Here is a 23,810-nt window from a genome sequence, read left to right on the forward strand (position 1 = left end):
GTAATTTGTACAAACGGTACTAATCGCAGCTCTTGTTTTTTCAACATAGGAGTTTAATTATGTATATGTTGAGGGTCGATCAACCTATCCAAATTTGGATTTCGTAAATGGAGAACAAAGAATTTACTGCTTGTAATAATTTGTAAGGTCGGTTTAATAAAGGAATGGACGGGTCTTTCTCCTGGACTTTTCTTTAATGGGAATGGCTAACATTGATCTGGTCCTTTGGAAAAAAATTAATGGTGAAAAGACCGAGATCGACCTGTTCCTATTGGAATATCAAACTTGAATACAATATTTGCTAGTTTTATTAAAGGGAAATGATGTTTGGTGCAAATTGAGACATTTCACGGCAAAGAGTGAGGGCAAATTCTTTTCAATATCACCCGTGATGTTACCCACCTCCCCATGAATTCTACCAAAAGCGGAAATTTCACTTTGACCTTCCAATGCAACATAAGCACATAATCCTTCTTCGATTTTCACGAGTATAGAAATCGCACCTAATAGCACTTATGCTTACGAAAAAATGTTCGTTTAATTATAATAAAATGCGATAAACTGAAGAAAGACCGAACATAAATCTTACTCTCTCAGAAAAACTTGGTACCATGTAGCAAAAAAAAAAAAAAAACATTTTAGGAAGTTTTCCATGCAAATCTTAAAACAATATCTACTGCTACTGCATAATCAAGCATTGCGTGCGTGTTAACTTCCTCAACCAGGGTTTTGCATGTGTCTCATCATCTTAACCGCACAAAACATTAAATATTTGGTCTACCATGGCAGAAGCCGTAAAATGAAGAGTAAACTAGCCCTTGAAGACAAGGTTTAAAGTTATCAACAGGAAGAAACATGACTTTGTGTGAGTAATAACTGCCAAGACTCGTACATGTTACTGCTCTGATCAATTCTTGCCTGTGATTGGAGATGTTTTTCAATATAATAAAAGTAGCAATAAACTGAGTCCTTCTTGGAGGTATAATTTCTCTCCAACATTCTCTTTTCCTAAGTGAAGATAAGAACTATACTTGGTATACAAACACATTTTGAGACAAGAAGTTCCTGCTTCTCTTTATTAAAGTGGAGTTATATTGTGCAAGAAATTTCATTACTTGCTAAGCAAGATTGTCCCAATGAAGGAACCCACCATGTCCCCTAGCATTTGTGAGCGTGTAAGTGGCACCTGAAACTGTTCAATGAAATGCATTAGTCTCATCAGATTGCAAAGACATCAAAATCTAACCAAACCTTTCCATGAAAAACTATAAAGGAGAAACAATAGGGTATTAGAGTATATACCTTCATAGCCTTCGAGAACTGGATCATCTGATAGCAAAAGTGGGGTGTCTAGGTCAATAAACCTACAAAAGAGCTTGCAATATTTAAACAATATAATAAATAGAAATTGAACAATGCCTTAGGAAAACAATATGAAGCAGCATAATCTGGGAAAAAGGCTCAGACATTTCAAATAAAATACAATACTTACTTGAAACATCCAAGGCCAGCAGCAAGATGACCAGCAAACCCCATAGCAAGTCTTGTCTCAACCATACCACCAATCATCAAATCCAAACCTGCTGCTCTTGCTTTTTCAATAATATCCAATGCACCTATAACTCCAACTTTTGCAAGCTTAATGTTAATGACGTCTACAAGATTTCCCTCCACAATCCTGTAAACATCAACTAAACTTCTACAGCTCTCATCAGCTGCAACAGATACTCCATACCTTTCTCTTGCTATGTTACTCACATATCCAAGACCATCCCAATCATCTCTATGAACTGGTTGCTCAAATAGAACAGGGGTCAACCCCAATTCTGTAATACAAAACAAACTAAGTTCCTAAACGAATTGCCAAAAATAATGCAATTAAGGTGCATGTGTGCATTTTGTAATGCAGCAATGACAATCATTTGGATCATATATGGAGAAATATAGTTCAATTATGTAGGTTTTAACCATGCAATTTCTCAAGGACTTCCACTGCTTCGTTAGAATTATAGCCTTCGTTAGCATCTAGAATAAACTGACACTCAGGGTGGGCGACACGTATAGCTTGAAGCACTTCTATATCTGCATTGAGATTCTTCCCCACCTTCAGTTTTAAAGTTTTAAATCCTTGTTTATAGTACTTAGAAGCCAATTCAGCTGCTTCATCTGAAGAAACAATAGGGATCTGCAAATGTAATAAGTTGGCTTAAATTTGTTTTTTCACTTACTTTCGTAAAATTATTATATTCATCATAAGCATTTCTCTGAGATTGCATAAGATCTTAACTGTTATATCAGTGGTTATGGTATTTGAAGCACCACCAAAAAGCCTCCACAATGGCACACGAATACTACTTGCGACAGCATCGATTACTGCCATCTCCACTCCAGCCCTAACCTTCAATGTTGAAAAATATAGACCGAAGTGAAATTTCCATAAAAACAAACATCATATTTCACAAATTTGTGATCACATGGAAACCAGTTCAACATCATCTGAAATTGAAACTGCTCAGAAACAATTTGAACAAAATAAGTTAGAACAATAAAGTCATACTAGTTCCTTGCAATTGAGCTTATCAAATTATATTCCTTTTTGTAATCCTTTTACTATGAGCAAACATAATCTTCTTTGCTAATTTAGAAAGACATTTTTGTACACATACAAAATTGGTAAAAGGAAGAACTAATTAGCTGAGTTGGAATTTCATGGGGTCATTAATATATTAACTATATTCTCAACACTATCATAATCATTGGCCCAGTTCTGGTCCCTCATACCAACCCTGAATAGAGAGCACCATCATTACAATTTACAAAGAAAGCATTAACAAAAACTTTTTCGTTCTTCTATCTGAATTATCATCTTGATCTTGATTCCAGAAACAGAAAAATTTAGCAACTTTCAATCAAAAAAAGTAGACTTTCTCAAAATTAAGCTGAGAAAATAACAGAAGTACTGAGCCCTGATCAGAAGGAAAAGTCAAGCAATATTACTATGTAAAATGCAAAATTTAAGATTGAAAATTATCTCAAAATTTGTAACTAACTATCCTCCTATAATGTTCAAAGTTACCACAAATAGAAAATTACAGTTACATCTTTTATTCAAAATCAAGTAGTTTGTATAACAAAAGGCCTTTCAAAAGTACTTAAAATGAGTGAAAAAAGTAACAGATCATAAGAAACATTCAGTACATGTTTAGATTCGCACTGAGATTGAGAGAGCCACAGCGGGCCTCTGCGATTTTGACAAACTCACCACCCATCCAAACATGGACTAAATTGAGAATAAAAAACAATACAAGTTAAAGGGTTGAGTAAGATCAAATTGAGAATAAAACTCACTGAAGCAAATTGATGTCCTGGAAGAATATCACCAATCTCAGTCAACATAGAACCCAATGTTAATGCAGGGCACTTCAACAGGAACTCACATGCCTCTGAAGCTTTAACCATAGCTGTGTTTTGATCCTCAGCAGTAACAAAAGGTAAAATTGGTGCTTCACCCCACCCTACGGCACCGTTACTCAATTCAACTCTAATTGCAACATTTTCTACCTTGTCCAATTTTGAAGAAGCAATTGTAAACGGAGCAATTAAGGGGACATTCAAAGGTCTATTCTCTGCTCTATGTACATCAACAGTGAAGGTTTCTAACAAAGTTTTGAAACCATATGCAATTGGTTTTGCTGTTGATGTAGTAGAAGAAGCCATGATAGTGGAAAAATGAGTAGATTTTTTGATGAAACGGTTTGTGAAGGTGATGGAATTGGAGTGTTTTGAATTGTTGGTGGAAAGGGTATGAGGAGAACAGAGAAAACTGTGTGATAGTGATGATTTCGTTTGTAATTGCAATTGCAATTTCAACCCAGATGAATCCATTGAAACTTTGTGTATAGTGAATTTTGATCAATGATTTGTGAAGTAATCTATGTTAACACAACAATCATTTTTTAATTGCTTTTGTCTATGGTGTATCAAACCTGCTATGATTTATGTTTGTCTTTTCTTTCTAACGTTGTATCATGTTTACATGTATGGCAAATTTATATTTTTGGAATATTATTTTTTTTACTTTTGTTTTGTTGTCAAGTTAGACCATCCCAAGTGAGGTCTTAAATTTTGAAGGCTATCTGTTAGAAATTTTCTAGGGGTCAGAGACCTCAATTTTTAAGTGAGATCCAAACTTTTTTAGTATTAAAAAATTGAAATGTAATAATATAAAGTAATTGATAGTTGATTAGTCGGTCCTATTTAAAAAATTTGTGTAAGATACTATGTTGGAGGGATTGAGTGCTTATTAAGTACTACTATTTGTTCTGGACCGGCTAGAAAGTCAATCCAACGCTGACACGTGGACAAGGAGCATGTCGGATCAACACACATCACTTGGGAAGCACCCTAACTCTGGTGCAGGCCACCTGAACTGACCACGCCCTCGTACACTAGACACCGTACCCGTGTCTCCCAACGACCTCTTGATGAAGCGCCACACTACACAGAGACGGTTATTCTCACATACGTATGTATAAGGGTGACTTAACTTCACCCCCAAGGTATGATTCACTTTTCCCACACTTTTTTTTACACATTTCATCTCATTTCCTACACTGACTTGAGCATTGGAGTGCTAACGTGCTTGTAGACACCTTTCATCTCGCCGTGAAGACTTCGTCGCCACCGTATCGAAACACTTTCCAGCACTGTTGCCTCCATCAGTTCCTCAAATGAGTGATATGTACACTTGAAACTCATTTAAATAAAAAAAATGAGTGTCCCTCTTATGAATTATATTAAGTGAATAAGTGAGGAATTCGAGTTCCAACTCTTTGCGATGCCCCTCTTTCAAAGTAGTTTTAAAAGAAAATATCATTTTCACATAAAAAACAAAAATCATTGTTAACTTTAACATAAAGTAATGGGATGTACCGGTTAACATCGCAATAATTCACACGATGACCCTAAAAGGCCAAAACCGTACAATAATATCAATACTTTATTCCCTAAAAAAAAAAAAATCAATACTTTATTGAATCGTTTTTCATGCAGTACAATATAGCTATAAAAACTAAAAGATTTCAATGACCTGCAGCTGACTTATTAAGTAAAAAATAAAAAATGGTACCTACCAAAAGATTCTTCGACAAACCTTTCACACAAGTTTTGTAACAAGATATATCGTAGGCAGACTAATATGTTACCCATTGGATGACTGATAATAAAGGTACTCTAGTCTATAACTGTAGAAAATGGATCTTCTCCTTTATCAAATAAAAAGAAAAAGACAGAGAAAATGGATCTTCTTTATTTTCTCTTTTCATTTTTTCCCAATTACTAAAATTTTGGAACGATTTAGAATGTATAGATGATAATATAATGATGTAGGGTGATGCAAAGTAACAATATTAAAATTGTCAAAATATTGATGAGAAATCATTAGTTTTTTATTAATATATAGGAGTAGTTTAATTTGAACACCATTATTTGAACATAAAAATTCAGACACCTTATGTGATATGATATCTCATATATTTATCTCTACTTTACTTTTTATCTTTTACAATCTACACACATCTCAAAAATCAAAGAATCGTATTTGACATCAAAAATACATTTCTCTTAACAATTCCTGTATGCTCTTATTGATGACAACTATAACATGCAATATTAAATTACAATGATAAGGATTAAAGTATTTTTGATTCCTCTATTTAAAAAAATAAATAAATAAAATTTTGATCCTCATTTTAAAAACCTAATTTTTGGCCCCAACTATTTTTTTTCCTTCTAAATTTTCCAACTCCACCCCATTTTGAAGCCATTTTTACTTATGTGAATCATTGATTAATGACTTGGCGTAGCTTATCACCCCTTTCAATATTCATGTCAACAAAAAAGTCACATAAGCGCTACCATATCATTAATAAATAATTCATATAAGCAAAAATGACCCAAAAATGCAATGAGCCATCAAAACTTTAGTATTTAGTCCTCGTGAGCTAAACTCAGTTGGTTGGAACTTGGAACAATGCATGATATATACAAGGTCTGGGGTTCAAACCCCGACCACCAAAAAAAAAACTTTAGTATTTAGAAAATAGAGACAATAAATACATTTAACCCTAATAACAATTACCTCTACCCTCCACCTGCCTACCATATGTGGTCTCTTTGTCATACCAAAAGGACGGAAAGAAGATATATGACCCTCAAAGGAAACATGGGTCAACCCAAGTCCCAGCTGAAAACATTTAATAATAATAAAACTTTTCTCTTTTTTTTTGTTGACAAAAATAAAACTTTTCTCTTTAATAAATATAAAATATACAATAAATTCTACTTATAAAAAGAGGAAATCGGAATTAATTTTTTCCATTCACACCAAAGAATACTTAAACCTCCTTAAAAAAAAAAAAGAATACTTAAACCTGGACTATTGGTCCCTAACTTAGCTCAGTTGGTAAAGACAATGCATAATATATGTAAGATTCGAGGTTCGAATCTTAGACATCAAAAAAAAACTGGACCATTGAATAAAAAGGAACCGAGATTAAAAAATATAAGAGAAAGAAGTTTCAGGATGAGATTTAAATAAAATACATGAAGTACATTCTCCATAAGCTGGGTACTGATTTTTTATTTTTATTTTTTATAATATCTTAATATATAATACGAAGGTTCACAATGCATGCCTAATATTGAAACCTTAAACCTAATTTATATCTCACAATTACCTTTTTGTCCTCCTGCCTTTTTTGAGGGTTTTGAAAAATATTTATGAAAAAAATTCTCTCCAAAGATTTGAACCCATGGCATATTTGGTTACTTCAAAACATTTTGACCACCAAGCCACTTACTGTTTTTGTGATATCATTTGGCTTCCACTACATGATATCCAACCTTAAACTCCCTTTTCTAAAAACCAATTAATTCTTTTTCCTTTCTTTCCAAACGGTTTTGAACCCTTTTTTCTCCTTCGCAATCTAAACGCAAAAGTTTGTGATTTTCAACCATTTTTTCCCTTCATACAGTAACTTTTTTCCAAAAATTTGTTCATTGTTTAAACATGTCGACAACTAATGATATAGTCAATCTGATGCTTATATATGAAAATCGAAATAAACCATCTCTTTTACTTTATCTGTGTCATCTCTTTTTTTTCAACTTCAATACACCATTTTTTTTCATTGTTCCATCTCCCTCTCTCTCACTTCTCTGTTCACTATCACCATTCATTATCCACACCATCAGTGCAGTAACCAAACAATCATCACTAACCAACCTTCACCGTCGTCACCGTTAACAAACCATCGTCGCGGTCAACTTTCATCACGTCATTACCATCACCGCCATGACAATGACTCCGTCGCCGGCAGTCCCCTCGATCCTCTCTAGCGATCTCATCCTTGATGTACTTTCGTTTCTTCCTATAAGATATTTTCTTCGATTCAGGTATGTAAGTAAGTGTTGGAAAACCCTAATTTCCGACCCCACCTTTGTGAAATTGCATCACCAGAAATCACAATCACAAACACGAAATTCACCCTTCCCACTGCAGGTTGAAGAATTCAGGTGGTGGTTGCGGTTATGAAAACAGACCAATGCCTCTTCTGCTGCTATCATCTATATTTAAGTTTTTTTTTAGTGAATCATTGAGGAATTAAATAACTTCGAATTATGTTGTCCGTAGGAAAGAAACTAATAGAAGGTATGTATGTTCTCTCTAATTTGTTTCTCTAATCATGGTTGTGTGATATCCAGTGTTCATTCTTTTGCAAATAAATTTCCTGTAGCATCTGATTCAGTTAACTATCTATTTTGATTGTGTCTCTTTGGTTTTTTCAATTTTCAAACTTCCTTGAGATGGACTAGACATGAGAATGTTGTGATTGTTAATCTTTTATTGTTTATTTGATAAAATTTTGTCTACACATTTTGCAGATGGGGAACAATTGTTTCATTGTGCTTATAAAAAAGTTGTTTCATTGTGATTATAGTAGAACGTGCTAAAACTACTATTACTTAATTCATATATTCCATTTGATTGTTCTGAACTTTTTTTTTTTTTAATTCTTACCTTTTGATGTTCTAAACTTTTATTTTTTAATTTGTAGGTTCTAATGAAGGTGCACACAGTTATAGTTACTTGAATCTGAAGAGAAAAAGAGCACGAGTATTGAAAGGTCCATATTTAGTTACACTGGTATCACCACTTCGTATCCGTTAAGTATAACTAATTTCCTAAATCTCTGTGAAGCGATAGCTGACAATATATTTTCTCTGCAACATACTCTATTATACGATTGGAAAAAAGCATCAGATTAAAACCTTACACTGCAACTCATTGTATCTACAAAATGCATGCGATCAGTTCAACTTATGTTTTAAAGTTTGGTGACTGTTAAACCATAGTAGTTACAGTACACATAATATTTTTTGCTAAACTTTGTCACTTAATGCTGAACAGGACGCTATTTGACATCTTAGTATAGTAAATTGCTGACTGATCTCTATTATGTTATCATTCCGAGCAACCTTCTATGAACAACGTACCTTATTATAATCTCATTGCTTATGACATTATTACCATCAATCATAACTTCATATCTGTTACGTATAGCTAATATTCTAATTTTTCAAGAAGCAAGAACTGATGGAATTATTCACTGCAAGATAATCTAAGAAACCGTGTTATCTTATCCATCAGTGCATCTAATATCTTAAATTGCGTTGACTGTTAAACCAAGATTGCAGTTACAAGGCACAAAATGCATTCAAATAAACTTTGCCTTTTTTCTCCTGGAAAGGAAATTTTTCGACATCTACCCATAGTCAATTCATAACTGATCTCAAGTTAGTTATTATTCAAATCATAATTCTATGTTTCCCTATGTAGCGGCGAGTATCCAAAATGATTAAGATATTCGTTTCGAACAACTATTCGAAAACTAATCTTTGTGGACAAACTACCATATATTTAATGTCAGTTTCAACAAATGAAACACCTGTATTTGTTAGTATATGGTGGAGATGGTTCTCATATTTTAGATTGCGGCGAATTTTTGAATGATTCAAATCATCCTAAATACAATGTTGTTTACAAGGAAATTTTTCGTAATGTACCAGCATGATTTGTTCCCTTTTTTTTAAGTTGTATTATTATTTTTAACATTGTATTTGCATAAATAGATTATCAATTAACAATATAATTGACTATTTTGTTTGCCATCAATATGACCCGTGCGGCAGCACGGGTGCAAGGTCTAGTGACAAAAAAGGGTAATTCTTTGATTTGGATGAGAAAAAATGGGTACTGATACTCATAAGCAAAAATAATTAACCCAGCAGTTAGTATTTCTTAAAAAATATTTAAACATGAGAAAGTAGTGTGACATTAAATGATTGAATATTAAATAGTGAGTACATGAGAAAGATGGCTAGACATTAAACATGAGAAAAGTTATATCCAATTAAAAGAGTTCTGCATCGGATAAGAGATGGTCTGACAATGTGTTTATAAGTGTGAGCAATCATCACCTCACAAGCTGGTTTTGTGGGGTTGTGTTAGGTTCAACCACGATTTCTAACTAAGATGGTATCAGAGCCTCCTCCAAAATCCGTTGGGCCACCTGGTATCAGTTTTCCGTTATCGATCGGGTCGCCCACCATTTATGTCCACGCTCCAGATGTCCAGTCCTAGGTGTAAAGGGAAGTGTTAAAGAGTCTCATATCGAATAAGAAATTTTCTGACAATGTGTTTATAAATGAGGACAATCCTCGTTTAAAAAGATCAAAGTCTTATATCCTCTATGACTATGTTCAACCTCGGACCTATCGATTTTTTACAAGTCTTATGTTTTTTTTTTTTTAAAAAAAAAATTCACTATAAAATTTATGTTAGACTTCTAAACTTTTTTTAAGGGATTTAGACCTTTAAATATGATGAGCCTGATAAAAAAAACTGGCTACCACCATGCGAAGGACAAATAATTAACGTGAATAGGAATACAAAATATCTATCAGTATCAACTTGGCGTGCATTGTATGAAAAGTCCACAGAATTGCATGCCAACATAACATACATACTCATCCCGATTCAAGGGATTGGATTACTTCCTTAGGGGTAGTAGCTAGCAAAGATGCAAAATGACCCTCAAGTTTAAGAAACCTCCAACCCATACCTTACTTCAGTATTGAGCATGAAATCTCTTGCTTATGCAACAATAATATAAAAACGGTTTCATAATTAATGGCATCACAATGCAACAAATTAAGGGAAGTAATATGGCGCATCATAATACATCCTCTGATTCTGATGATGAAATTGGCAAATCTCGAGCAATGATATTTCCACATGAAAAGCCACTTCATGAAATTCTTGGTGGAGGAAAAGGTACACCATCTTTGTCACTTTCTCTTACATTTTATTTATTATTTGATTTGGACATGTAACAAAATAGTCCCCACAAACAAAAATAGCATGAAGGAAAATGAAAGTTAACAAAAGGAACACGATACATATTTGACAATGAAAATTACAAAGCCATATACACAAAAATAAAATCACTCTCCTTAAATTCTTAAATTGTAACTTACTCTATGGTAAATACTACTCAGTTTATTTTCCCTTGTATTTTGCCAGAACAAATGAAGGTGTTAGGCTTGATCGAAAAAAAGTTACTAATCGTTTTTTCACTTCTTTTCTAGCATTAAACTAATCAAATTGCTTAGATGAAATTTTGAGACTCAATGAATTGTTCATAATGATTTGGTTGATAAATGTGTAGTGGCTGATGTGTTGTTATGGAGGGACAGAAATGTATCAGCTGCGTTTTTGCTTGGGATAACATTAATTTGGTTCCTATTTGAGGTTGTTGAGTACAATATTGTGACACTTCTTTGTCACATTTCCATCACCACAATGCTTGTGATATACCTATGGTCTACACTTGCAGATATCTTGAAATGGTACACATTTTACTTTAGCCCTCATAATTGTGAATTAATAAAATGTTTGAGGTAATTTTGCTCCACTAGCATGCATATATGTTGCCAAAAAGTACTTATAGTCCGGACTCAATTAAGGACTCACTTTTGCATCAATGTTACCATCCTACCATTATCTTATTTGCCTCAATAAGTCATGTTGAACACATGAGCTGATAACTTTGAAGGAAATTTTTGTCACTTTGTGTTATATGTAACAGCTTTTATTAAGGCACAAGTAAGCTTTTTCCATAAACTAATTAGAATGATAGTGGTATATTTCTTTACTCTCCTTACAAACCAAATGACATTTTTAAATTTATCTACTTTACCACATTTTCTTTGCCTGTTAAATTTTATTTTTCAGGAATGATCCGCAGTTCCTAGAAACTGTTTTACAAGAATCTTTCTTCCAAGAGCTTGCTTTCATTGTCCACAGAAGATTGAACCAATTACTAAGAATGTTCCTTCACATATCGTGTGGAACGGACCTACCAATATTTCTTCTGGTATCATACTATCACAAATACTAACACTTTATTGGACTCTAATTCTCAATCAATATAGTGAACTTGACCTTTCTTTTTAAACTTATTTTCACAGATCAATGTTTGCCTCTATATATTGTCAGTGATTGGAACCTACTTCAACTTTATCAATTTGCTATATATTGGTAAGAATTAACTTCTGCACATTGCTATTAAAAAAATGAATTAAGGAAGAGGAAATTACGTACAATTTTATTCTTAATTTTAGTATTTTATTATTAATTTTAGTAACTAATTCAATTTTTCTAATTGAATTGTTATTATTTCCAATAAGTATATATACTAAGTTGTCCTCTTTATGGTTGATAAGGTTTTCTTTGTATACAAACACTGCCAATTGTGTATGATCGATATGAGGAAGAAATTAACAATCTGGCTGGACATGTCATAGTAGATCTGAGGAAGAAATATAGAAGGTTTAAGAAAAGATATCTCAACAAAATTCCACGAGGACCAGTGAAGGAAAAGAAAATCACATAGACAATTATTTTTAAATTGAATCACTTGTGTGAGTAGAGCATCTAATGTAAACTTTATGGACAATATGATCCATATAGTATTGTAATAAATATAAAGTTTCTATTAGATATTTTCACATGCTATACATGGCAATGGGGATTGTACAAAAATTGGGATGATGGAATACGACTTTTTTTTCTTTTGAAAAAACCAAACACCGTCAAAAAATGAAATAGAACCGAAATTTCTTAAACAATAATCTTACTGTTAATCACTTAAAATAGAGTTCATCTATCACATATTCCGCCTAAAGGAGATACTATATGAATTCATTAACATTATCCGTCTAAAGAAATTATTTTTTGACAAACCGTCTATAGAAATTATTATGAGTAGGAACCACAGCTTCCGCTTGGTTCGTCCTCGAACCACATCATACTGGGAGATGTCTGCTCTGATACCATTTGTAACATCCCAGACTGCTTTCAGGATTGCCGACTGACCCCACAAACCAACACGAGTCTTTTCAGCATGTTTTGTCCTCACTCGCACGCTTACCGGGAAACTTCCCGGTATGTCACCCATCCCAAAATTGCTCCAAGTCAAGCACGCTTAACTGTGGAGTTCTTATGGAATGAGCTACCGAAAAGAAGATGCATCTTGTTGATATAGGTAGTACCAAACAATTCTTATAAGCCTTCCTTCAACCATGCAGTCTCATACCTGCACGACCTCAAGATCCCTCTCATTCCGATGTGATTTAGTTTTGCCTAGAAGCATGCCAGGAGCCGGACCACTCCCCGCCCTCATCAGCCTCGGGCGTTACATGCCTCAAGAAAAAAAAAAACTTTTAACATGTTAAATGAATCATTCCCACTGCAGGATACTTGTTAAGTTTTTCCATTTCAAATTTGAATCAAATCTAATATTCCTGATTAAAATTTTAAATCAAATCAAATTTAGTACGATACTGTATATTTTGAGAAAATATGTACACACCAGAATGAATCTTATTTAAAAAGGCAAAAAAAATCTGCATTCGTGGATGAAATCTACCATGAACACGATGCGCATACCATAATGGACTTCCATGGATAAAATAAACAGTTATTTCAACTATCCGCTAATTAATGGATACATAATCATTTAATTGTATATGCACCCATGAATATTCATACTCTCTATTTAATCGAGTAAATTACACAAATAAGCTTAATACCTTTCAACTTTCTAAGCAAAAAACCCCAATACTGTGAGTGTTATTTATTATTACACGAACTTTATTTTTATTAAATATAACGAATTTTATTTATGCTACCGTAATGTAGGGATATTATATTTTGTTAAAAAAAACATATGAGAAACTGATGTAGTAAATCCGCAAGTGCACAGTTTACCGGTGTAGTAATAAAAGAGTATCGTTTCGACAGGAAGTTGGTTAATTCAATTAACTTATACCGGTGCACAGTTGTAAAGATTGAATTTTTAACGGTTGAAAATAATAATAAAAAGGCGCCTTGGGATAACCTTCACAAACCAAACCTTAAACCTAGAACATAGAAGAGTAGAAGAAGAACATAAATAAAATAATAAGAATATAAAAGAAGAACTTTTATTAAAGAAAACAATTGTCACTATTGAATTCCAAGAACAAAAGATGATTATACAAGCTAGATGGTTGCTCTATTTATAGTCTAACATTGACTTGAGCCCCAAGAATTAAATCACTAAGTGTTGCACAAGAAACCATGGGCTCTAGGTCAGAAACACTAAAATATGCAGCTTGTCGAAGAAGCAAAAGCAGCAAAAAGACAATATGGGGCGCACCTATGCTCATATTTTGGTGAAGGATCTTCAAATTCTTTGCACAAGATATTTTTGTATAAGATCTTCATATTTTTGGCACAAATTAGCTCTAATTCTCCTTTCTTTTGCTCCAAGACGTAATCTTTAAAATATTTGTTCCAGAAATAAAATAACTTGCAATTGAAGTAAAATAACTCTAAAAAGGAAATAAAAACATATTAAATCCAAATAAAATAAACTTAAATATTATATTAAAATCACTAATTATTGACTCATCAGAAACCTTTTGTTTAGGATTTTGTTAAAAAAAAACATATGAAAAACTCTTGTTTTTTAATTAATATTATCCATGAATATATGTACATCCTCCGGTCATTATTATAAGCAAAATTTTGCATTTTAGATTCATTCAATTAATAATGTATGCTGTTTATAATAAACATAATTAATTAAATGAATGTAAAATGCAAAGTTTTGCTTATAATAGTGACTGGAGGTGTATAAATTTATGGATAATTTAAAATTCATGAATTAAGATATGGATAAAGTGTGTAAACTTATCACACCATCCGCATGGAATTCCATTAACATCCCTAAATCTGATTGGTCGGTCAACCGAAAACGTTTTATTCCTGCACTACCTAATCTACAGTACAGTACTATAATAACAGAAACACACACTATTAGTAGGATTACTATTTGATCAGAGAGTGAAACAAGAGCCGTCAAAGATGGAAAAAAAGAGCACATTCGACTTGGTTTCAGACGATTCCGATCACAAATATCACAACAAGAACATCGCCGGAAACTGCTTCAGCGACACAAAGAGCGCTATATACAAACGAATCATGAAAGAATGGAAAATCCTCGAAAAGAATCTACCTGAATCCATCCACGTCAAAGCCTACGAACGCCGCATCGATTTACTCCGCGCCGTCATCGTCGGCGCCGCCGGTACTCCTTACCACGACGGTCTCTTCTTCTTCGACATTCAGTTCCCTGAAAATTACCCAAACAACCCGCCAAGGATCAAATACCATTCATTCGGGTACCGTTTAAACCCGAATCTGTACGCTAGCGGCAAAGTTTGTTTAAGCCTTGTCAACACATGGAATGGTAAAAAGTGCGAGAAGTGGGACCCATCAAATTCAACTCTTCTTCAGGTTTTGGTTTCTATTCAAGCACTCGTTCTTAACGAGAACCCTTTTTTCAACGAACCTATTTACCGTTCGGTGAGTCGTTCTTCTTATGAAAAGAAGTCACGTGCTTACAACGAAGATGCTTTCATTCTAACGTGTTACACTGTTATTAACCTCATTCGGAAACCGCCTAAGAATTTCGAGGATTTCGTGAAGGAACACTTTCGTGAAAGAGGTTCTGTTCTTCTCACCGCGTGTAGAGAGTACGCGAATGGCCGCGTGAGAGTTGGGTATTACGGTTGTAACGAAATCGCGAGTTCCTCAACGACGACGGTTATTAAAGTTAAGGAGTCTTTGAAGGTGTCGTTACGGTATGCTTACCGCATTATGTTTAAACAGTTTACAGAGTGTGGTGCTTCTTTGGAGGGTTTTCTTCCAGACTTGGAGATTGCGGTACAAGAAAAGAAAAAGAAGAAGAAGAAGAGCAAGAGATCCAACGGTGGGAATGGATTCTTCAAGAAAGTTATGGTGAAGATCAAATCAGCTTTGGGATTGAAGAAGAAGAAGAAGAAGAGTACGTGATACATCAAAACGTTTGTGTTTTTTTCTGCATGATCATGGAGTTTATTATTATTATTTTTTATTGTTAAAAAAAAATTAGGTTTTTAGATGTAAAGAATCCCCTTTTATTTTTGTGCTTAAACTTTAAAGCAACAAAAAGGATACATATGGTGGAGTTTATTTCTCTGGAATGAAACGTTTCTGGCTTCAATTTAAGGTTAAAGTTAATTTGTAATGTGTTGTTTGTTTTACTTCTTTTTATCTAAATGAAGTTTATTCGTGCCTCCTCTCAAAAAAAGTTTATTCGAGCTTGTGCTTTGATGCGACTTGATACTTGATAGAGAAGAGGTTAGTATAGTTTCCAATTTTATTTGACTTCATCTTTATGTGATAATTAAGAAATAATTTGGTTTTGGTTAATGGTAAATACGGTCTTTGAATTGAAGAATACTAATAATCTAGTTTTTTTTTTTCTTTTTGTTAAAACTCTTTACTCTTCAATTTTCTTAATCATTTATCTCAAAAGTTAAGTTTTGTATTATTGATGTTATATTTATCTCGAGACTTTCTTAAGTTAATCTCACGAGAATCATATATAGTGCGAAAGAATACATGTCATTTTTTTTAAATAAATGAAAGTAAGATATGATTAAAAAGAAAATGAAATCTTACTGTTATTGTTCAGTTGTTGCTTTTAGTTGACTACTCCCTCTTACCATTTAGTGTATGTAGTATATGTTTGGATGGTTTGACAAAATCATGAGGTACCATGATTTTGAGTCAGTTTGTTTAAGTTTATAAAAAAAATTAGATTTTTTTGAAAAAAGTTGAAATGTATTTGTGTTTGATTACTAACATAAAAATCACTTTATCTTACAATCTATTTTTTTCTTTGTGTGGATAGAATTATGAAAAATTGCTTTTTATTTCTTCTATAAAATTACAATAAAAGGACATTAAAATACAACAATAGAGGACCATATCAGAAGAGAATATCAAGTTTTCTACTGAAATAAAATGCATATAAAAGCCTATTTGCTGTAGTGGATGATCAAACATAGAAACTGTACCAACAGATAACAAAAACGTATCAGTACTGACTAGGAAGATTTGCAGTCATTACATAAAAACAGAAATTGCAAGCTACTTGACCCTGACCCTTCCGTTCACCTCTGTCAAGCTCATCATAAACTGGTAAAGACGGATAAAAAAGAGGTTGGAGTTTGAGAGGTGAACCCGAGAAAGAAAATAGAAGACGGATCTTATCTTAATAATATACAAGCCTCCTACATTTTTTAGCATCCCAATCCAATGTGTCAATCTCTCAACCCCCTAATGCCACGTCATCATTAAAAACTCATTTTATTTTTGTCATTTTAAGCATTCACACAATACAAACATTAAAATATTTTTTATATTATTTTCCCTCTTCAATTTAAAATTCAAAATTCAAATCTTCTTTTCCATCCTACTTTTTCTCACATCTTAATCAACACCACTTTCTACTTTCTTTCTCTCTCATTAATTTCAAACTTCTTTCCCTTTTCTCCTCATTTTATCCCTCACAACCAAACCTACCACCACTCTCTCTTCCCTCATTCTCTTTCTCTCTCACGTAAAACAACAACAAAAATTCCACCATTTTTCCTCTACCTTCTTTCTTCATTTTTGATCAATTTCGGCCTCCTCCCACTAAAAGAAAGCCACCATCATCTTCCTCTCTTCATCCTCTACAAAACCAACTAATTCATTTATACATTCTACCAAGTTCAATTTTGAGACCACCATTGACCACCGCGTCGGAATTCGCTCTCCGCCGTTTCAAAGCATCATCAGGTTCTCTCTCTATCTATCTCTCATCCGAAAATACCCATTTTCGATCTGTTAATAGTATCATAAATCTCTCTAAGCATTGACTATTTGTGTTTGTAGTTTTGAATTTTGGATCTGTTGCATAATGAAAGAATGAGCCAGGACGCACACTTCTTGGACGGAGGTAATGATTCATCCATTTTTCATTTTCAGATTTAGAGATCTATTATATTTTGCATTTTGAGACCAACCAATTTTATTTGGTATTTTTAATTTATCTGTACTTTGAAATCTTTGAGCAACTTATCTACCCTTTTAACTTTTCTTATTTGTAGTCTGATTTTTAGAGTTAAAAATTTCTGATGTTTTTACTTCTTATGCAGCAATAACATTGCGATTTTATGCTTTTGGTGGTCTTCAATGGGTTAGTCCTCTCTCTAATCTCATATTTCTTGATTCTGGAATGGTTCACTGTTGGTTAATATGCAGTCTTAATTAAATCCTTTTATAATAGCTTTTATATTTATTTTTTTTGCTACAATAATAGCTTTTATAATTATTAAATTTAATTGTGATGAGTTTGTGGTAAAGTTGCAATAACACTTGCTATAGTGAACATGGTACTCATGGAAGAGGAGTAATTATTATTTTATGCATTAACAGCCAAGTTATGTGATACTATTGAGTTTATTTGTTGCAGTCATATTCAATTCAATTATTTTATTTGCAGGCGGTTGATTTTATCTCTACTGCTAACATGAGCAGCATTCGGTTGTTATTATTTGTAAGTTCTTCCAAATTTATTGTAGGTTCTTCCATTTGGTCTTTGTATTTGGTGTTCCTTCCATTAATTGTTTCTATTAAATCATTTTTATACATAGCCCCATTTGATTGTCATTATTTGTAGTTTCTTTCAATTTGATAATGATACTCAACTTATTAGATTTGACTAGACTTTTATGTTATTGATGTTAATTTGATGGTTCTTTATAATTTATGAAGATATCAGGATTTAAGATATGCTTTTGATTATCAGTTTTCATTATTAAAAAAAAAATCTTGCCACTAACACTTTCAAATTTCAAAATTTCCCTCCACTATCATTTTGTTATTCAAACAAATATCCACTAAAAGGCAGGTTGACTTACACACACACAATGCTTACATCACATGATCCATAATGAAAACTGACTTGCACTTATTCAGATAACATGTTGCTAAATAGAGTTTTTCGACAATTATTGCTACCAAGACACATGCAAATTTCAAATTTTCCTTGTACTTTAATTTTGAGGTTTAAAGACATATGGACTAAAACACTTGCTGACACACACAATCCTTTTCTGTATTTTCTCCTGAATTGTTTGCATGTTATTTAAAGTTTGCAAGAACATGAGTAGTATATTAGATCAATCTAGGCTCATTTTGTAATTTACACCAATTTAGAAAATTGCTTATGCTTTGTCAGTGCAATTTATTTGTTGTGGATTGTTAATCTATTTTTTTGGGTGTTTTGGTACTAGCTATAACTTTCTATTTTTGGCTAAACATGCAGTCATTGTAGGAATTAGTCAATCAGCTCAAGTAATTTGTCTTTGCACAATAAGGTAAATTGGATTAATGTCTATTATTTCTTAGATGTATAGTGCAAAATTTAGAGTGTATAGAATGGATGAAAGTTAGCTTGCTGTTCTATTGGTTAGCACGGTTTCACACACCAAAAATAGTAGTTATTAGTAGTTAATATTCAGTTAATTGTTTACCATTTTGCCACTTTGTTTCTCTCAGTGAAATTATATTCCTCTTGAACATGATTAGTGTATTAATAAGCTTATTTACTATGTCATAAATAGAAGGCATAAATTATATTCCTCTTGAACATGGTTTCAGTTTCTGCATAACATGTGGTGAAAATAAGCATTGATTTTTGTGATGTGCTTTATTGAACTTAAGTTTTTGTAATTTGCCTTCTTCTTAACAGAATCTTCATTTTGTTTATTATAATCACATCTTTTAGGCTGTTGTCTATTAGTTTGCAATTTTTAATTCATTCATTTGAGAAAAATGCCAAGTTGTTTCCATTTTATGAGAAGAACGAATGCGGTAATTCAAACTCATGCACTATCATTTATAAGTAATTCTTACTACTAACACATGCACATTCAAATTTTAAAATTTAAATTTTCTTTTATTATTAAAAAACAACTCTTACTACTAACACACATTCAAATTTCATATTTTTCTTCCACTATCATTTTGAAATTCAAACTTATATCCACTAAAAGACACGCTGACACACAAAATGCTTACATCACACATATCACACAGAAAGCAAAAGGGACAATAATGGGTCAAACTAAACCACGTCTTTTCCAATACTTTTACATTCCCATGTTTGTCTATTTGTAGTATGTATTTGATGTCACTCATTATTTAAGAAATTGAATTTCAAATTTCACATTTTTAAGAATATTGTTAATTTCATTATAACTTGAATTAAGTCTCCTGTTGCGGCTATTTTGGATACTGGCATTTGGAATTTGATATCAGTATCTCTTGATTTTAGATTTACATGTCGTTTTGGTCATTGTTCTCTATATGTTTATTCTTAAATTGCATGAATTCTAAGCTTCAACAACTTATATAATACTTTGAATTTTTTGCTGACATCTTATTTAGTATTTTCTCTTTTTGGGCATATACACTCATCCTTAGCTAAAGATTTCTTTGAACCATGATTTTATGTCAAAAGTATTGTTTGTTTGTCCTAATTATTCAAGTCTTCTTGAATTGAGAAGCAATTTATGTTTTTCGTAATTTAAACTTTTATTAATTAGTTCATAAATTTCTTTTTCTGCATCAGATTTTCATGATTAGAGAATATATGTTCACTCAAGGTTTGGTAATATTTGTCCATATTGGGTTGCTAATATTGACAAAAGGATCCCATCTCTTTTTCATAGACCATGTTTTAGATACACATACACACTATAGTTCTTAATTAATTTGAGTGCTTAACTAAATTTTTTCTTTTTTGATTTTTTTTTGTTACGACAATTTGTTTATGGCATTGGCCTCACTGGTCCAATTTGGTAAGAATATCCACATGCTGCATTTACTGCATTCTTTGCGTTTCTTTCTACATTTTGGTTACATCTTTTTTTTTTTTTGAAGGAAGTTACATCTTTTTTTTAGTAAGTGTTTTCTCTGCTTTCTGTACAATATATATGAAGTGGGTTTTAATATTGATATTGTTGTCTATTATCTTTTTTGTGTGGCTGAAAATAGTTATTGATTTCACTCTCTTTTTTCCCATATTCGAAATTTTATATTTTTTCTTCTTATCTCTTGCTTTCAATTTTAATATGTATTTTGAGGTGAGTATTTCAATGAGAATGGTATACTTGCTTAATACTTCATCAGTTGTTGATTACTATAGTCTTTCGAAATTTATATATACATAAATGAATAAATTTTAAGGTTTGCATACAATTTTGGATGATGATTTTGAATTTTTTTTATCATGTTTGGCTCTTGCGCATGCCTTTAGTTTTTCATATGTTTTAATAGTAAAACAAAATATTCATTTGTATCAACTGCATAGTGGTCGTGTGTATGGGCTGCTGCTATATCGATAGTACTTCGAATGTAGTGTTTAAAGAAGTATTTCGAAATTTGTGGACATGAGAAACTTCTATTAAATTTGTAGTCGAAATTAAGACATTAAAATTATAAGTTTGAATTGTGCTATTAATATTTTCTTTTTATCTACTACATTTACAACGCACGGGTGGAAAGTCTAGTTATTGTGAAATTCAAACTAAAAGGCCATTGGGAGGGAAAATTTTTTAGGGTTAAAGTGATTAGCAATTAATGCAATAGAATTAGAGGGAAAAAATTAGGTTAAATGATGGCAAGACCTAATAAGCTTTAAGAGTAATTATGGTGAAAAGTGTGAAAAGTGGGACCCATCTAATTCGACTATTCTTCAGGTTTTAGTTTCTATTTAAGGGCTCGTTCTTAATGAGAACCCATATTATAACGCACCTAATACTGTGTTCAGTAAAAAGAAGTCACGTGCTTACAACGAAGATGCTTTCGTTCTCATGTGCTACACTGTTTATTACCTCATTAAGAAACCACCTAAGAATTTCAAGGAATTCGTCATGGAACACTTTCGTGAACGAGGGCATGTTCTTCTCGCTGCGCGTAGAGAGTATGCAAATGGGCGTGTGCTGCCTGGATATTACAGTTGTAACAGCAACAACTTGAGTTCATCAACCACGAAGGTTATTAAGGTTAACAAGCCTTTTAAGAAGTCGTTACAGTGTGCTTACCGCTGTATGTATGCAAAGTTTCTAGAGTGTGGTGCTTCCTTGGAGGGTTTCCCTCAAGAGTTGGAGTTTGAAGAAGTCAAGAACGAGAAATCCAACAGTGGAGATGGAATCTTCAAGAAAGCTATAGGGAAGATCAAACTAGCTTTGGGATTGAAGAAGAAGAAGAAGAAGAAGAAGAAGAAGAAGAAGAAGAAGAGTATTACCTAATTAGGAAGTTAAATAGAAGTTTTTTTTTTTTTTTTGCTAATTAGGACTAGTAAATTAGAAAGAACTAATCTTATTTTATAACTTATAGCAGTGAAAAGAAAAACTTAATTAACTTTTGTTAGGTATTTAATCAATCCCTTTTTATTTTTGTGCTTAAAGCAACAAAAAATATATATGGTAGAGTTTATTTCTTTGATGTCACTCTCTAGAGTATTCGTGCTTGTGCCTTAATGCAACTTGGCAGAGGTGAGGTTAGTATAGTTTGAAATTATGTATGGCTTCATTTTCATGTAATAAACAATTAGAGTATATCACTATGTTTGAAAGAGAAACTCTTGTGTGAACCAGGACCAAGAAATTTGGTTTGGTCACACATAGAGTTTTTGTCTTCTCTCTCTCTTCACAAATAAACAAATACTTTCCATTTTCTCTCTCTTCTCTCTTCTCTCTCTTCTTTCTTTGGTTGTGGCCTATGAAGCCCCGATACGGATACAGATACGGGTACGATACGATACGGGTACGCGAATACGTCAAAAATTTGAAATTTAGGATACGATACGGCTTGGATACGTTTACAATTTTTTTTAATATATATATATATATATATATATATATATATATATATATATATATATATATATATATATATTAGACATAAACGCACAAAAAATAAATAGGGTGAAATCTTAAAACTAATTACACCAAGTCAAAATACAATGGACCATTCACCAACTAAGATAACATCCTTTAAACCAAAACATACCATATAAACAACCTGCAATATGATGATACCAAAGGTAGTATGAAGATAGTCACCCTTTTCAAGTAATGGCCAATATAATGATCCCAATTTACAAAAATTAATACTTGTGATCAAAATACAAATAAAAATTTTAAATAAAAATTAAATTAAATCATTCGGATACTTCTGGGATACGTATCCGGGAGTATCCTTAACGTATCCTTAAGGTATCCAATATATTTTTAAATAAAAATTAAATTAAATCATTCGGATACTTCTGGGATACGTATCCGGGAGTATCCGCGGAGTATCGGTATCCGATACGTATCCGACACGGGTACGACACCATTTTGGAGTATCCGGGCTTCATAGGTTGTGACCAAAGAAAATTTTTTGGTCCTGGACCTCCTAAGAATTTCTCATGTTTGAAATTATGTATGTCTTTGTAAAAAAAATAAAATCAATTAGGTCTATGACAAAAAATATAAAGATAGAGATCTAATTGAAAAACTTTTGAAAGAGAGAGAGATTAATTTGAAATATTAAGAGAGTCATGAACTAATTTAAGAGTGACTTAGAGAGACATAGACCAATATAATGATTTACTTAAAACAATTGATCTTGGTTAATGATAAACATGGTTTTCGAATATAATTGGAGAATGAAATATAATATTGTTTTGAAATATAATATAGATGTTATACCATATTTAGAGACTTTCTTTAGGAAGCATATTTAGTGTATGTACGGATCAATGGTTACAAAATCACGGGGATGATGATTTTGTTGAAGTTAATTATAACATGTAGTTTTCTCACAAAATCGTGGTGGTTTATCCTTAGAACATACATTTAGAGAATTAAGTTTGTATTTTTTTATTTAAATATATCAAAAAACTTATATCATTTTTGTATAAAAGATACAACTGAGTTTGGGTGCATGTGAATCTTCCATGGACCTCTAGAAAATATGCCACAAGCATACCTTTATCATTTTTAGTATATTTAACAAAATGATCTTAAGTGGTGTAAAGATTGGAAAGTAAAATCAAGAATTTACACAACATGATTGAACCGGTGTAGCCGTTTCATACTCTTCTTCTGAAAACGCGATTTGATTCTTAAAAGGAAAAACATGATTCTAATTTGTAGAGTAAGAGGGTTCCATGGAAGAAAAATAAGTACAAAATTAATGTCATGGACGAAGAAGT

General features: G+C 32.4%; 2 protein-coding genes, 2 long non-coding RNA genes and 2 pseudogenes across 6 annotated transcripts; 5 read left to right on the forward strand and 1 right to left on the reverse strand.

Moving 5' to 3' along the window:
• Positions 1-687: 687 nt before the first annotated feature.
• CYP77A5P (cytochrome P450, family 77, subfamily A, polypeptide 5) lies at positions 688-4,023 on the reverse strand. Its single transcript, XM_085704741.1, has 6 exons — positions 3,349-4,023; positions 2,288-2,398; positions 1,969-2,185; positions 1,493-1,826; positions 1,303-1,364; positions 688-1,192 (listed from the first exon to the last, which is right to left on the reverse strand). Exons 1-6 carry the CDS (start codon positions 3,883-3,885, stop codon positions 1,119-1,121), a joined length of 1,335 nt encoding a protein of 444 aa, XP_085560867.1. The 5' UTR covers positions 3,886-4,023; the 3' UTR covers positions 688-1,118.
• Positions 4,024-7,622: 3,599 nt separating this feature from the next.
• Positions 7,623-8,522, forward strand: LOC146933014 (uncharacterized). The gene is made up of 2 exons (XR_015008414.1): positions 7,623-7,711; positions 8,118-8,522. It is a non-coding gene; the product is annotated as an uncharacterized LOC146933014 (long non-coding RNA).
• Positions 8,523-10,102: 1,580 nt separating this feature from the next.
• Positions 10,103-12,139, forward strand: LOC146933015 (Reticulon family protein). The gene is made up of 5 exons (XM_085704734.1): positions 10,103-10,396; positions 10,791-10,971; positions 11,357-11,498; positions 11,593-11,662; positions 11,848-12,139. Exons 1-5 carry the CDS (start codon positions 10,264-10,266, stop codon positions 12,015-12,017), a joined length of 696 nt encoding a protein of 231 aa, XP_085560860.1. The 5' UTR covers positions 10,103-10,263; the 3' UTR covers positions 12,018-12,139.
• Positions 12,140-14,302: 2,163 nt separating this feature from the next.
• Positions 14,303-15,725, forward strand: LOC146933016 (putative ubiquitin-conjugating enzyme E2 25 pseudogene; annotated as a pseudogene). The gene has a single exon (XR_015007306.1). The product of XR_015007306.1 is annotated as a putative ubiquitin-conjugating enzyme E2 25 pseudogene (transcript).
• Positions 15,726-16,798: 1,073 nt separating this feature from the next.
• LOC146933017 (uncharacterized) lies at positions 16,799-22,059 on the forward strand. Of its 2 annotated transcripts, none has more exons than XR_015007308.1 (5): positions 16,799-17,338; positions 17,435-17,498; positions 17,698-17,738; positions 18,045-18,098; positions 20,178-22,059. It is a non-coding gene; the product is annotated as an uncharacterized LOC146933017 (long non-coding RNA). The 2 variants fall into 2 exon arrangements; XR_015007309.1 differs by lacking the exon at positions 20,178-22,059 and adding an exon at positions 18,870-20,169.
• LOC146933018 (putative ubiquitin-conjugating enzyme E2 24) lies at positions 20,379-22,059 on the forward strand (annotated as a pseudogene).
• Positions 22,060-23,810: the final 1,751 nt, after the last annotated feature.

The sequence above is a fragment of the Medicago sativa genome, chromosome 4, assembly GCF_051527215.1.
Source record: "Medicago sativa cultivar Bolivia chromosome 4, Bolivia_mono, whole genome shotgun sequence".
NCBI lineage: Eukaryota > Viridiplantae > Streptophyta > Magnoliopsida > Fabales > Fabaceae > Medicago > Medicago sativa.

Coding starts and splice junctions, on each gene's coding strand:
- LOC146933015 (XM_085704734.1), top strand. CDS start 10,264: ATGCAACAAATTAAGGGAAGTAATATGGCGCATCATAATACATCCTCT. Junction 10,397..10,790: donor AATTCTTGGTGGAGGAAAAG/GTACACCATCTT, acceptor ATAAATGTGTAG/TGGCTGATGTGTTGTTATGG. Junction 10,972..11,356: donor CTTGCAGATATCTTGAAATG/GTACACATTTTA, acceptor TTTATTTTTCAG/GAATGATCCGCAGTTCCTAG.
- CYP77A5P (XM_085704741.1), bottom strand. CDS start 3,885: ATGGATTCATCTGGGTTGAAATTGCAATTGCAATTACAAACGAAATCA. Junction 1,827..1,968: donor AGTCCTTGAGAAATTGCATG/GTTAAAACCTAC, acceptor TTTGTATTACAG/AATTGGGGTTGACCCCTGTT. Junction 1,365..1,492: donor GCTGGCCTTGGATGTTTCAA/GTAAGTATTGTA, acceptor GCTCTTTTGTAG/GTTTATTGACCTAGACACCC.